A 15278-nucleotide genomic window follows, 5' to 3' on the forward strand; every position below is an offset into this window, starting at 1 on the left:
GAAAACTTGAGAGGAAATGGTAACTTCAATGCTTTCTCACATTATCTTGTGAGAAAAACCTCAATGTTTTCTCATCTTCTTTTGTGAGAAAAACAAAATAAGGAGAAATTAAACTGTTGCACAGAAGCCGCAAAAAACCCAACAAACTCAGAATAAAATCTTGTGTGTGGAAGAAAAGCACACCACATTATTCCTACAGAAATACATAAGTATAAAGGCAGAAAAAGTCAAACAGACTAACTATTCTGCTCCTCCTCCGCAGCCCCTAACTCCTCCTCTCTTATTAAAAACAAGAAGTAAAATAACTCTGCGAGACCATTAAGAAATGGTTATAACAGAAGATCATATGAGGTCATAAACAAAGAAAAGTTTTTTCTTATTTTTTTTAAAGACCTCCGAGTCACTTAAAATGATTCCAATGATGAACCAATATTACAGACTTTCAATTGCACCATAGAGCAGTTTTCAGTTTTACATGACTGCATTATGTTAGCAGGAACAAATATATTATCAGTAAAAATGAGGTGACCTAGAAATAGTCTAGAGCAGGGGTGTCCAACCTGCAGCCCTGTGAAGTATTTTGTGTGGCCCCGGTCAAGGGCGATGCAGTGTTTTCCTCCGCTGCCCAAGGGTCCCTCCTCTGTCTTGCTGCAGAGTTTGCACGTTTGTGTGGCCCCCAGAAACATTTTTTTTTGGCCAATGCGACCCAGGTAAGCCAAAAGGTTGGACACCCCTGGTCTAGAGGTTGCAACATCTTAGACAAAATCCCAGCATACTGCAGAGAAGTGTAACAAGTAGAACAGTAATTCACTAAATAAAGATCAATGTAAAACCAAAGGATCTGTGACAAAGGTGTGGCTTGATTTCAGTACTGGAACAATACCCAATGGTACTATGATATGCTATTAAAACTTGCATATGCTAAATTGCAACTGAGCATATCCATTTTATCTGGCTAGAAATTAAAATTGAAACTGAAATTGCACCCGAGCATATTCAGTTTCTCTGGCTAGATTAGAATGAAAGATGTGAATGTGACCTGAAGAATGCAGAGCAGAAACAGATCTAGAATTATCTTATCTAATAAAAGAACTTGGGTAGAGCATACTGATGTTTGAACATTTAACCTTGTAACTTTAGACTGTATACTGAGACTCTGTTTAAGAAACTGGAGTAGAATGAAAAAAAAAAAAGAAATCTATAAAAGGATGTAGTGGCCTCCTTCTCCCCTACAGCTCCTCCCAAACCTCTGAGTTCATTTAGAATAAAAAAGGAGATGCAGTGGCGTACCTAGCATATGTGACACCCGGGGCCCATCATTTTTTGACCCCCCCCCATCTATATGAAAAATATGATTTTTAGTAACAATCCACATATCGCACAACAAAAGTGTACCTAGGAAAAGGCAGCATCTTAAACACTGCAGTGAGCACTAGAACACCAACACATACATTCTAAAACTAAACAAGCCAGATTCTGCACAGTCAATTGATCCTGTACAGTCGATGCTATCAGAAAGCCATGTCCCTTTCATACACACAGACAGATACACCCTCGCCCAATATGGAATAATCACAAACTAAAAATAGAAATATGTAGACAAAAGTTAAACTGAACTGCCAAGAAACCAGACTTTGCATACAATGCAACACCACAAAAACAGTAATACATATGTCCTCCAATACTGTGCAAAATATAAAGACAGTAGATGTAAATTTGAAAAAAACTGATACATAACAATCACCACTTTACAAATTAACAAATAAAAATAAAACTAATAATGAGAAATAAGAAAATACCATTTTATTGGACTAATCCCCGTAAGCTCGGTCCTCATCCCCACAAACCACCTGATTCCATCCACACAAACCTTGAATTGTTTTATATTGAACTTATTATATTAAAGTATAAAAAGAAACAATATTCTGTACAATTGTCAATTTATAAATCAGCGTCTTCTCCCCACTCTCTTCCCCATTTCCCTTCAGCATCCTCAGCCCACTCTCTCTCCACTTTCCCTCAGCGCACGCACATAAAAACAAGCAAGTAATTTTATATCATTTTCATTCTATTCATTCATAGAAATTAAAGTCTAGATCAGGGGTGCCCAACACGTCGATCGCGATCGACCGGTCGATCGGGAAGGCAACGCCAGTCGATCTCGTGTTGCCGTTCCAATCGGCCGGCCGATCAGCCTTCCTCTCCCCAAGGTTCCCCACCGGAATCTCCCCAAGGTTCCCCACGCACACACATTCTTGCTGCGCCCTTCCTGCCCGACTGCCAGAACCCGTCTTCCGACTGGGGGATGAAGTCACTTCCTTCGGGAGAAGGCGGGAGGGAGGTCTAGGGAAGTCACGACCCTTGAGAGCTGAGCGCCGGCTGCCCCTGGCGGAATTGACAAGCCAGACTGGAGAAAGGCGGTCGAGAGCAGGAGGTGCTCTGCCCAAAAATGCCGGAGCTGCTGCTGCTGCTCTGACGTCTTGAGCCTGAAAATGGGAAGTTGAGTGTCGTGCTAAAAAGAGACTGGAACGGCTCTCATGGAAGACTGGCTTTTTTTCTTTTCTTTTCCTCGGCCTTTGGGCCTGCAGAAGCCTAACGCTGACCAGCATTCCTCTCCCCGACATCAATTCTTACATCGGAGAGGAATTTCTGGGCCAGCCAATCGCTGCCTGGCTGGCCCGGAACTTCCTCTCCGACATCAGAATTGAAGGGGAGCAGAATGCTGGTCAGTGCAAAGCTTCTGCATGCAGAGCTTGGGGGGTGATGGCTTGGAGGCCTGTTCCCCGGTGGCGATGGCAAACCTAGTGGCTTGGGGGAGGGCAGGGAGAAAGAAACAAAGGGGGCAAGCAGGGAGACAGAAAGAAAGTGGGCATGGAGAGACGGAGAGAAAGAAAGAACAGGAGGCAGGGAGAAAGAAAGAAAAAGTTGGGGAGAGAATGAGGTATGGAAGAGAGAAAGCATATAGGAGGCTGAAAGAAGGAGTGGGCTGAAATCAGAAGATGTCAGAAGAAGTGCAGCCAGTGTGAAGTGAGAAGAAGTCAGAAGAAGAAAGTGCAACCAGAGACTCATGAAATCATCAAACAAAAGTAGGAAAAATGATTTTATTTTCAATTTAGTGATCAAAATGTGTCTGTTTTGAGAATTTATATCTGCTGTCTATATTTTGCACTATGGCTCCCTTTTACTAAACCACAATAGCGGTTTTTAGCGCAGGGAGCCTATGAGCGTCGAGAGCAGCGTGGGGCATTCAGCGCAACTCCCTGCGCTAAAAACTGCTATGTGGTTTAGTAAAAAGGGAGGGGTTATATTTGTCTATTTTTGTATGGTTGTTATTGAGATGACATTGCATAGAGTCATCTGCCTTGACCTCTTTGAAAAAAACCCGGAATATGAATGATAATTAACATTTTCTCTGCCTTTCAGTGTACTTTGTGGGGTTTTTAAAATTTTTTTATTGTTGGTAGATCATTTTGACTTGGTCATTTTAAAAGTAGCTCGCAAGCCCAAAAAGTGTGGGCACCCCTGGTCTAGATAATGCCAGTCACATAACAAAACATGATTTTACAAAAATAATTCCCTGCACAGTCAAGCCTGCAAGGATTACTAGATGTCTTTCAGCAGCTCCCCTCCCTCCCTCCCCCTTACCTTCGTGGCCAATTCAAAATAATCTACCAACAATAAAATTTTAAAAACACAAAGCACACTACGCAATCATCATTTATATTCCGTGGGTTTTCAAAGAGGTCAAGGCAGATGACTTTATGCAATGTCACCTCAGGAATAACTATACAAAAATAGACAAATATATCCCCTCCCTTTTTACTAAACCGCGATAGCGTTTTTTAGCGCAGGGAGCTGCGCTGAATGCCCCACGCTGCTCTCGACGCTGCTACAAACCGCTATTGCGGTTTAGTAAAAGGGGGCCATAGTGCAAAATATAGACAGCATATATAAATTCTCAAAATGGACACATTTTGATCACTAAATTGAAAATAAAATCATTTTTCCTACCTTTGTTTGGTAATTTCATTAGTCTCTGGTTGCACTTTATTCTTCTGACTGTGCATCCAATATTTCTTCCCTTCTTTCAGCCTCCTGTATGCTTCCACTCCTCCAGACCTCATTCCCTCTCCCAACTTTTTCTTTGTTTCATCTTGCCCCCTTCTTTCTTTCTCTCTCCATGCCCCCTTTCTTTCTGTATGTCTGTCTTTCTCTCTCTCCTTGCCCCATTTCTTTCTTTTACTCTGCCCCCTTCTTTCTTTCTCTCTCCATGTCCCCTTTGTTTCTCTATGTCTGTCTCCGTCTCTCCGTGCCCCATTTCTTTCTTTCTTTCATCTTGCCCCCTTCTTTCTTTCTCTCTCCATGCCCCCTTTCTTTCTGTATGTCTGTCTTTCTCTCTCCGTGCCCCATTTCTTTCTTTCTTCCACCCTACCCCCTTCTTTCTTTCTCTCTCCCCATGCCCTCTTTCTTTCTCAATGTTTGTATTTCTCTCTCTCTCCGTGCCCGATTTCTTTCTTTCTTTCATCCTGCCCCCTTCTTTTTTCTCTCTGCATGCCCTCTTTCTTTCTCTATGTCTGTCTTTCTCTCTCTCTCTCTCCCCATGCCCCATTTTTTTTTTTCATTCTTTGTTTCACCCTGCCCCTTTCTTTCTTTCTGTTTTCCTGTCCCCTCCTTTCTTTCTTTAAGTCTCCCTGTCCCCCCCTTTCTTTCTTTCTCCCTGCCCTCCCCCCATGCCACTGCCATTGGGAAACATGCTGTCACTGCCGCCGGGGAAAGGCTGCCACTGGCCATCGGGAACAGGCCGGCGCCGAGTTCGCCCTGCTTCTCTTCCCCATGGGGCCGAACAACTCTCGCCACCCGACGTCAATTCTAACGTCGGAGAGGACGTTCCGGGCCAGCCAGGCAGCGGAGAAGAGAAGCAGGGAGGGAGAACTCGGCGCCGGCCTGTTCCCAATGGCCAGTGGCAGCCTATTCCCCGGTGGGTGGCCAGCTGTGCACCCCCTTGGGGCGTGCACCCGGGGCAGACCTCCCCTCCGGCCCCTCTTGGTACGCCACTGAGGAGATGGAGGAAAGGGTGTTCTGCATAATGTCCATTAAACAATAGGAAAAACACATGTAAGGAAATTCAAATCCTTTAGTATGCCTTTCTGGAGATTTTCATTGGTCACAGCTCCAAAATTTCAATTATATAACAGTGATCTACACTATATATCCAACAGTGGCTATTTTGACAAAAATACTTAAAGGAATGTGTCAGTATCACTGCAGGACCAAGCAGCTAGCTTACTACCTAGGAAAGGAAGCTTCCAATGATGCTATACAGCTGCTCAGATGCGCTAAAAACTAGTATTTATAAACAGCAACAAAATACCAACCTGATTCTTTAGGTGTAAGCATCTGTGAAATTTCAGCCAGGAAAGGAGTTGGGTTAACATCAGTTTTTGGAACTCGAGACAGCCGTGAATTTCGCCTCTCTTTTTCATTTACAGGTGTGCTAAAAAGCTCAACTAAACCTGTAATAAATAAGGAGAAATTAAGTTCTTACCTGTTAATTTTCTTTTTGTTAGCCTGTAGACCGGAATAGACTTTACGAATGGGTTATATACCTCACTGCTACCAGCAGGTTGAGACTGAGAACAAACTTGTATATCAGGATAGCTTCCCCCCTAGCAATCCAGTCTGCCGAATAGCCAAGCAGAACTTAAGAAAAATTTCAACTGAAAACAGTAAAATATACTCCGAACAGGAGTGTAAAAACAACAAACACTTGTAAACAACTGTTGGAACATGTGTAGAACTAAACCCTGATATAGAAAATATCCCCACAGCTCACCAGCTAAGCCATAGCCGCTGTTCTTAATTCTCCCCATCCCTAGAAAAATTCTAGAACCCGCAGAAAAACAAAATCTGACTGCGAGCAAAATAAAAACCCGCAATTACCGCACAAAGACAGATAGGGCGGGGAACTATACTGGTCTACAGGCTAACAGAAGGAAATTAGTAGGTATGAACCTAATTTCTCCTTCTGTATTGCCTGGTAGACCGGTATAGTCTTTACAAATGAATGTACCAAAGCAGTACCCATCAAGGGTGGGACATCGAAGGGCCGACACCAGAACACGTGCACCAAAGACCGCATCCTTACGTGCTTGAACATCCACACGGTAGTGTCTGACAAAGGAATGCAGAGAAGACCAAACTGCAGCCTTGCAAATATCCACTGGAGGCACTAGAGAAGACTCAGCCCAAGAAGCTGCCTGACCCCGAGTGGAATGAGCCTTGAGAAATTCTGGAACAGACTGTTTCTTCAGAAGATAAGTGGAAGCAATAGTCTCCTTAATCCAGCGTGCAATAGTAGCCTTAGAAGTGCCATCCCCCTTACGAGGACCCGCTAGAAGAACAAAGAGATGATCTGATTTCCTGATCTCATGGGTCATCTGCACATAAGAGCAGATGACATCCAACTTGCGCAACTGTCCCTGCACAGAAGAGCCCACCCAGCTACCCAACACCAGGAAGGCCACTGCCTGACTGACATGAAAAGGAGAAACTACCTTTGGCAGAAAGGAAGGAACAGGCCTCAAGACAACCCACTCCCTAGAAACTCCATGAAGGGAGCCCTACAAGAGAAAGCCTGCATCTCAGAAACATGTCTAGCAGAAGTAATGGCCATCAAGACCGCTTTATGAGTAAGGGCCTTCAAAGAGCAGTCGCCCAACAGTTCAAAAGGCGGGTGCACTAGAATGGACAGAACCAGATTCAGATCCCAAGAATGGAAGAGAAAGTCGTATGGGAGGCTTGAGCAATATGGCAACCCACAGAAGCGAATCACATCAGGAATGGCAGTCAAATGCTGACCTTTTAAGAACCCCCGAAAGGCTGATAAGGCCGCAAGCTGAACCCAGAGAGAAGACCAAGCCAGTCCCCTGTCCAGGCCATCCTGCAAGAACTCTAAGATGTTAGGAAGGAAGCGCAAAAAGAGACCACTCCACACGCAGCACACCACTCCTCAAATATACGTCAAACCCTCACATAAGCCCGAGAGGAAGAAAGCCTCCGTAACCCCAAGAGAGTTGAGATCACTTTATCTAAATACCCCTTCTTACCTAGGCGAACCCTTTCAAGAGCCAAGCCGTAAGACAGAAGGGATCCGGATCAAACATTGGAATGGGACCCTGAGTCAGAAGGTCATCCAAGAGAGGCAGAGGGAGAGGATCCGCCACCAGATCCGCATACCACGGCCGCCTGGGCCAATCTGGAGCCACCAGAACCACAAGGCTCAGATGTTGAACTATGTGGAGAAGAACTCTGCCCACTAATGGACACGGAGGGAACACATACAACAGCCCCGTTAGCCATGGTTAAACCAGAGCATCCAGGCCCTCGGATTGATCGTCTCTGTGATGACTGAAGAAGCGGGGCGTTTTGGCGTTGACATTTGTGGACATCAGGTCCATGAGGAGCTGATCCTAAGACTGCACTATCAACTGAAAGGCCACGAGGCTTAGACACCACTCTTTGGGATCTAGCATGTGACGATTTAGGAAGTCCACTTGAACATTCTCTACTCCGGCTGTGTGGGAGGCTGATATGTCCTGAAGATGAGACTCTGCCCAGACCATGAGCAGAGCTGCCTCCTGTGCCTCCAGAGTGCTCCTGGTGCCCCTCTGATGATTGGAACGTACGCAGGTGAGGCTGGAGTCATTTAGAGCACTGGTTTTTGACCTGGGGGCCGCCGCATGAGCGGACTACTGCACACGATGGACCACTGGTCCAGCAGCGGCAATTCTTATGTTCTTATGACATAGACCACCACCGTGACATTGTCTGAACGAACCCTGACTGACTTGACAATCAGAAAGGACTGGAAGGCTAACAGTGCCAGACGGATGGCTCTGGTCTCTAAGACATTGATCAACCAAGAAGCCTCTTCCATGGACCAGATGACTTGAGCTAAGTGACCTAGATACTGAGCTCCCCAACTGAGAAGACTGGCATCCGTGAGCAGCACCGTCCACTGCGGCTGGTCCAGACTCGCCTGTGTACAAGATGGGAGGTCTGGAGCCACCAACGAAGACTGCACCGAGCCAAGCCCGGAAGCGGAACAGGGTGATCCAGACTTTGCCTCTGAGGCAACTACCTCCGAAGAAGAGCATACTGAAGAGGACGCATGTGGGTCTGAGATTACCTCATCACATCAAGGGAAGCCGCCATCGACCCCCAAGCCTTGGAGGAAATCCTGCACCCGAGGACACTGGGACGCCATAAGCAGGTGAATCTGAGATTGCAATTTGCTTACTCGGGTCTCCGGAAGGAAGACCTTCCCCAAGGAGGAGTCAAACAGTACTCCTAGATACTCCAGGTGCTGAGATGGAGACAATCGGCTCTTGGACAGAACATAAGAAGTTGCCCCCGCTGAGTCAGACCAGAGGTCCATCTTGCTCAGGGGTCCGCTCCCGCGGCGGCCCATCAGGTCTAGTGCCTGAACAGTGGTCCCTGATTAATTTTGTAACTTACCTCTAATCCCATCCCTATAATCTACCTCTACTCTTATCTGTACCCCTCAATCCCTTTGTCTTCCAAGTACCTATCCAAAGCTTCTTTGAACCCCTGTAGCGTGCTCCTATTTATCACATCCTCTGGTAGCGCATCCACCACCCTCTGTGTGAAAAAGAACTTCCTGGCGTTTGTTCTAAACCTCTCCCCTTTCAATTTCTCTGAGTGCCCCCTTGTACTTATTGATCCCCTTAATTTGAAAAAGATGTCCCTGTCTATTTTTTCTATGTCCTTCATGATCTTGAAGGTTTCTATCATGTCTCCTCTAAGTCTCCGCTTTTCCAGGGAGAAAAGCCCCAGCTTTTTCAATCTGTCAGTATATGAGAGGTCCTCCATGCCCTTTATTAACTTAGTTGCTCTTCTCTGGACCCTCTCAAGTACCTCAATGTCCTTCTTGAGGTACGGTGACCAGAACTGAACACAGTACTCCAGGTGCGGGCGAACCATAGCACGATACAGTGGCAGGATGACTTCCTTTGTCCTGGTCGTGATATCCTTCTTAATGATACCCAACATTCTGTTTGCTTTCCTTGAGGCCGTGGCACACTGCGCCGACGCCTTCAATGTTGTGTCTACCATCACTCCCAGGTCTCTTTCAAGGTCGCTCAACCCTAGTGCTGATCCCCCCATTTTGTAAGTGAACATCGGGGTTTTTTTCCCTATATGCATGACCTTGCATTTCCCTATGTTGAAACTCATTTGCCACTTTTTGGCCCATTTTTCCAGTGTTGTCAGATCTTTTTGGAGATCTTCGCAGTCCTCCATGTTATTGACCTTGCGATATAGTTTGGTGTCATCCGCAAATTTAATAACCTCACATTTTGTTCCTGCCTCCAGGTCGTTAATGAATATATTGAATAGGAACGGTCCCAGCACCGACCCCTGTGGAACTCCGCTCGTGACCCATTGCCAGTCTGAGTAATGTCCCTTTACTCCAACCCTCTGTTTCCTGTCCGCCAGCCAGTTTTTGATCCATCGGTGGAACTCCCCTTGCACCCCATGGTTCCATAGCTTCCTTAGTAGTCTTTCGTGTGGCACCTTGTCGAAGGCTTTTTGGAAATCAAGGTAAATGATATCTATGGATTCCCCTTTATCCACCTGGCTGGTTACCCCCTCAAAGAAGTATAATAAGTTCGTGAGGCATGACCCGCCCTTGCAGAAGCCATGCTGGCTCGACTTTAGCTGCCCATAGTTGTCGATGTGTTCCCAGATGCTGTCTTTAATCAGTGCTTCCATCATCTTTCCCGGGACCGAGGTCAAGCTCACTGGCCTGTAGTTTCCTGGGTCTCCCCTTGAGCCTTTCTTGAAGATGGGCGTGACATTTGCTATTTTCCAGTCTTCCGGAATCTCTCCAGTTTTTAAGGATAGGTTGCATATTTGTCGAAGAGCCAAGCCGTAAGACAGAAGGGACCCGGATCAAACATTGGAATGGGACCCTGAGTCAGAAGGTCAGAAGGCTCAGCTATTTCGTTCCTTAGTTCCTTGAGTACCCTTGGGTGAATGCCATCTGGACCTGGCGATTTGTCGCTCTTTAGCCTGTCTATCTGCCTGAGGACATCCACCTTGCTCACCTCTAGCTGGACCAGATTTTCATCCTGCTCTCTTTTTACGATCTCCTCGGGCTCCGGAATGTTGGTTGTGTCCTCCCTCGTGAAAACTGACGTGAAGAACTTATTTAGTCTGTCAGCTATCTCCTTTTCCTCTTTTACCACTCCCTTTCTGTCCCCATCATCCAAGGGTCCCACTTCCTCCCTTGCTGGTTGCTTCCCCTTAACGTACCTGAAGAATGATTTGAAGTTTGTTGCTTCCCCTGCCAGTCTCTCTTCATATTCTTTTTTTGCTTTCCTAACCACTCGATGACACTCCTTTTGGTGTTTTTTGTGCTCCTTTTGGTTCTCCTCTGTTTTGTCCTTTTTCCATTTTTTGAATGATGCTTTCTTGTCACTTATCGCCTTTTTCACTGCATTTGTTATCCACACTGGGTTTTTTGTTCTATTTTTTTTGCACCCTTTCCTGTACTTGGGGATGCACAGGTTCTGTGCTTCGTGCACTGTGCCCTTGAGTATGGTCCAGGCATTTTCTACGGACTCCCATCTTCCTTGCGCTGTCGTTGAGTTTCTTTCCCACCATTTTCCTCATGGCATCATAATTCCCTTTTTTGAAGTTAAGTGCAGCCGTTGTAGTTCTTTTCACCTTTGATGATCCAATTTCTAGCCTGTACTGGATCGTGTTGTGATCGCTGTTTCCTAGTGGGGCTAGTACTGCCACCTCCTTAGCGGGTCCCTCTAGTCCGTTGAGGATTAGGTCAAGAGTGGCATCACCCCGTGTTGGTTCCGTGACCAGCTGTTCCATGAAACAATCCCTCGTGACCTCTAGGAATTTGGTCTCCCTCATGCAGTTTGAGTGCCCAGTACTCCAGTTTATTCTCGGGTAGTTGAAGTCTCCCATCACCACCACACTTCCGCTTTTGCATACCTGCCTCAGTTCAGCCTCCAGATCCTGGTCGATTTCTTCTGTTTGTCCAGGTGGGCGATAGTACAGACCCAATTTTATGTCTGCTCCAGTTCCTCCTGGTAGCTTAACCCATAGTGATTCCAAGTCGTCCGCCCTTACTGTTGTTTCCATCCTGGTTGAAGGTATGGAATCTTTTATATATAGCGCTATTCCTCCACCCTTTTTGTGAGACCTATCTTTCCTGTAGAGTTTGAATCCTGGTAAAGCCACATCCCATTCATTGTCATCAGTCCACCATGTTTCTGTGACTCCAATTATGTCTAGGCCCTTTTTGCTGGCTAGGACTTCCAGCTCTCCCATTTTAGCCCTTAGGCTCCTAGCATTAGTGTATAGGCAAAGTAAGTCCCGTTTGTTCACCTTTCTTGCTGTTTTTCCTCGTGGTTTGGCGCTCCTGGCCCCCTCGTGAGTTGCCAGACCCCAAGCCTCGTCTCGGTCATCCTCCTCCTGTGGTGTGTCTGTTTCGTCCTCAGCCTGTTCCCCTGTTTTTGGTTGTCCCTCTGGATTCCGTTGTTCTCTATTAGTGCTGCTTGGGACTACCCATCCCAGTGACTGCAGAAACTCCACCATCCGAGCCGTGACCCATGTGCTCTCCTGGAATGACTTCGCTCAAATCAACCAGTCGTCCAGGTAGGGATTACCTAGAATGCCCTCTTTTCGCAACGCCGCCACGATGATCACCATCACCTTGGAGAACGTCCGCGGAGCCGTTGCCAGACCAAAGGGAAGTGCATATAACTGATAGTGTTGCCCCAAGATTGCAAAGTGCAGGAAGCGATGATGGGAGGCCCGAATGGGAATGTGCACGTAGGCTTCTGTCAGATCTAGAGAGGTCAGAAACTCTGACTGAATCACCAGAATCACAGACCGCAGAGTTTCCACGCAGAAGGAAAGCACGTAAAAAGCCCTGTTGACCCCCTTTAAATCTAGGATAGGCCGAAAAGTCCCTTCTTTCTTTGGCACCACAAAGTAAATCCAGTACCAAACTGTGCGCCACTCCTGAGGAGGAATTGGAACCACTGCGTGGAGATCCCAAAATCTTTGCAGGGGTCTGGCGAAAGCCTTGCTGCTTCCACATCACCTGCGAGGGAAAAGCGAGGAAACGATCTGGCAAGGAAAGGGCAAACTCCAGAGCATAGCCATCCAAATCACCTCCAGAACCCACTCATCGGACATGATGTCTGCCCATTTCAGATACAAGTCTCGCAGCTGGGCACTGAGAAACCAAGACGGGCGCCAGCACGTAGTCATTGGCCAGGATGGGCGGCAGGGGACCCGGAGGAGGTGCTACCTGCACCCTGGCGGGCCCCACGAAAGGACTGTATGTGCTGGAAAAACCTGCCTCTAGAGAGACCAGGAGACTGAAAAGAAGCAGCCCCTCGACCAGGGCAGAAGTGGCGGAAATCACACCCACACCTATGAGCAGCACCGCCTCGAACCAGTGGCCTAGGCCTATCCTCAGGCAAACGAGGCACTTTAGAATCAGTTAAGAGTCTGAACCAACTTGTCCAAGTCCTCACCAAACAAGAAGGACCCAGTGTTATCTTCAGAAAATTTTTCCAGCAGGGTGGCATGAAAAAGTAGCCGGGTGGGGCGGGACGGGGAAATTTGGTGGTGGAGAAAATTAAATTTGTACTATTTTTATTAATAATTTTCCAATACTCAGGTATTGCTGGCTGTTTTCTTTTAGCCTCTTGATCACAATTTAGGGGCAGCGTAAAAAGGTGATAATGCTGCTTTGTTCAGCACGTTATTCAGTGTGGAGAGGTCCAGGAGGCAGGAGGGAGGCGGGGGTGGGTCAGTCGGCCCTAAAATTTGCAATTTTTTCCATATTGGCGGCCAGGCTCTGCCCTTAACTCCCACAAACATTGAGAGAGAAGTGTACTCTGCAGTGTTCTCCTCAGGGCCTTTTAGCCAGGCGCACTGCCTGGCTAATTTAGATGACCTCCCAGCGAATCCTTCTGCTGCCGCCAATGCTCCTTCCTGGGCTGACTCTCCGCCGAAAATTTTGTTTGATGCCAGCCTTTTTTTTTGTTTGTTTTTTGCCAGCATGCTTTTACTTGCTTCGGGCCTTCCTCATTGCTGGGTCCTGCTTACTTTCTGTTTCCACGAAGGCAAGACCCGGCAGCGAGGAAGGCCTGAAGCAAGTAAAAGCAGTAAGTTGTAAGCTTCCCTCCGGGGCTCTAACGTGTGCGTGCAGGCTTCCCTTCTCTTCCCTCCCCCTCACGGGACGCAACTTCCGGTTTCGGAGAGAAGAGAAGGGAAGCCGGCACGCACACGATAGAGCCCCGGAGAGAAGCTTACAACTTATTGCTTTTACTTGCTTCGGACTTTCCTCGCTGCCGGGTCCTGCCTTCGCGGAAACAGAAAGCAGGCAGAACCCGGCAAAGAGGAAGGCCCGAAGCAAGTAAAAGCAGCAAATTGAAAACTTCCCTCCGTTGCTGACCTATGAAAGATAGATCAGCGATGGAGGGAAGCTTACAACTTGCCTAGCGACTCTACCGATGGGTTTGTGAGCTGGGACAGATGGGAAAAGAAATGCTGGTGCTGCACCGAATAGGGGAGGAGAGGGGGAAGAGAAATATTCTGCTGCTGCATCCATTTTGGGGGTAAGGGAAGAGAAATGTTGCTGCTGCATCTAATTTTTTGGGGGGACGGGGGAAGAGAGAAGCTGATGCACCCAATGGGGGAGGGAAAAGAAAAGCTGCTGCTGCACCCAATTGGGGAGGGGGAGGGGAAGAAAAATGCTACAGCAGCACCCAATTGGGAAGGGGGATGAGAAGTGCTGCTGCAGCAGCACCCAATTGGGGAGAGAGAGGGGAGGAAGACCAGGGAGAGGAGAGGCAAGAGCGCCAAGACCATGGGAGGGAGGGAAAGGAAAGGAGCTACCAGACCATGGAGGGGGGGAGAGATGTCAGTACATATGGGGGGAGGGGGAGGAGGGAGATGCCAGGGCATGGGGGGAGAGAAGGGAAGGAGATAGAGATGCCAAACCATGGGGTGAAGTGGGAAGGAAGGCAGGAAGGAAAGGAGAAGAGAGAGATGCCAAAGCATAGGGGAGGGGGTGAAGCTGAAATGAATCATGTACAAAGGAGAGAAAGGGCACAGGATATACAGTTTATTGAAGGGACATAGAAAGAGGGAAGATGCCATATGGAACAGAGAAAGGTCGGACATCTACTGTCCACCCTCTCTGACCTTTCCAGGCACCTGATAGCTTCAAAAACCAACGATATCCAAATGTTCCCGCCACACGGGCCACGCCCAATGTCCGATGTCCTTCACAAATGGGGAGAAACCAGCCTTCTCCAGAAACCATACATGGAACGTAGATTCCCCCCAAAAAAACTAACCTGCATTCTAAAACTCTCTCTAAATTTTCCAGCACGACACTCTGCAATTGGTCAATAAATGAGGTAGTAGCCAGTAGAAAAGGTACATGGTTGAAAATTAACTAACAATCTAAGTGTTGGCTCTTCCTTTGGTCAGTGCAAGGCAGCTGAGGAGCTGTGGTATCAAAACCCAAAATATTTATTTTGAGTCTTAGTGAAGTTTGCGATCAGTCAGGTTGATTCGCGACTTTCCAAGATGACAGCCGGGCGCTCACCTAAATTAGCCAGGCGGAGCGCCCAGCTAAAACGTGCTAGGGAGAACACTGAAGATCCTTTAAAGGGAAACTTTGTCAACTTAGCTTTGGACACCGTATCCGTCGACCAAGCACAAAGCCACAAGGTACGGCGTGCTGCCACTCCAAAAGCCAACGACTTGCAGAAGCTAGCAAGAGGTCATACATGGCATCTGAAAGATAAGAAGCACCCAATTCAATCTTTGCCACTTCGCGCATTAGAAATTCCCAATCCTCAGATTTACTATCAAGCACATGCTCGGTCCAACGAAAACACGCCTGAGCCATCAGCCCGTCACACATCGCCACCTGGACCGCCAGAGCTGTCACATCAAAACTCTGTTTAAGGAGGGATGCCAACTTATGTTCTTCAGGATCCTTCAAGGCCACACCACCCTCAACAGGCACGGTATGCCGCTTAGAGATGGCCAAGACCACTGTGTCCACCACAGGCGACTTCAAAGTGTCCCTATCCCCTTCAGGAATGGGATACAGTTGGGTCATGGAGTGTGCAAAACGAAAGGGAGCTTCTGGCACCTGCCACTGTGCGAGCATAATGTTCTGAATATCCTGATGCATAGGAAAA

General features: G+C 47.3%; 1 protein-coding gene across 2 annotated transcripts in view; it reads right to left on the reverse strand.

Moving 5' to 3' along the window:
- The window catches only part of LOC117359188 (proliferation marker protein Ki-67-like), a 244544-nt gene that overhangs the window by 71616 nt on the left and 157650 nt on the right, over positions 1-15278 (reverse strand). For both annotated transcript variants that reach the window (XM_033941515.1, XM_033941514.1), the window contains exon 12: positions 5376-5513. In XM_033941515.1, the coding sequence (XP_033797406.1) occupies positions 5376-5513 (138 nt within the window). The remainder of the gene's footprint in view (positions 1-5375; positions 5514-15278) is intronic.

This window comes from Geotrypetes seraphini, chromosome 4, assembly GCF_902459505.1.
Source record: "Geotrypetes seraphini chromosome 4, aGeoSer1.1, whole genome shotgun sequence".
In the NCBI taxonomy this organism is placed as follows: domain Eukaryota; kingdom Metazoa; phylum Chordata; class Amphibia; order Gymnophiona; family Dermophiidae; genus Geotrypetes; species Geotrypetes seraphini.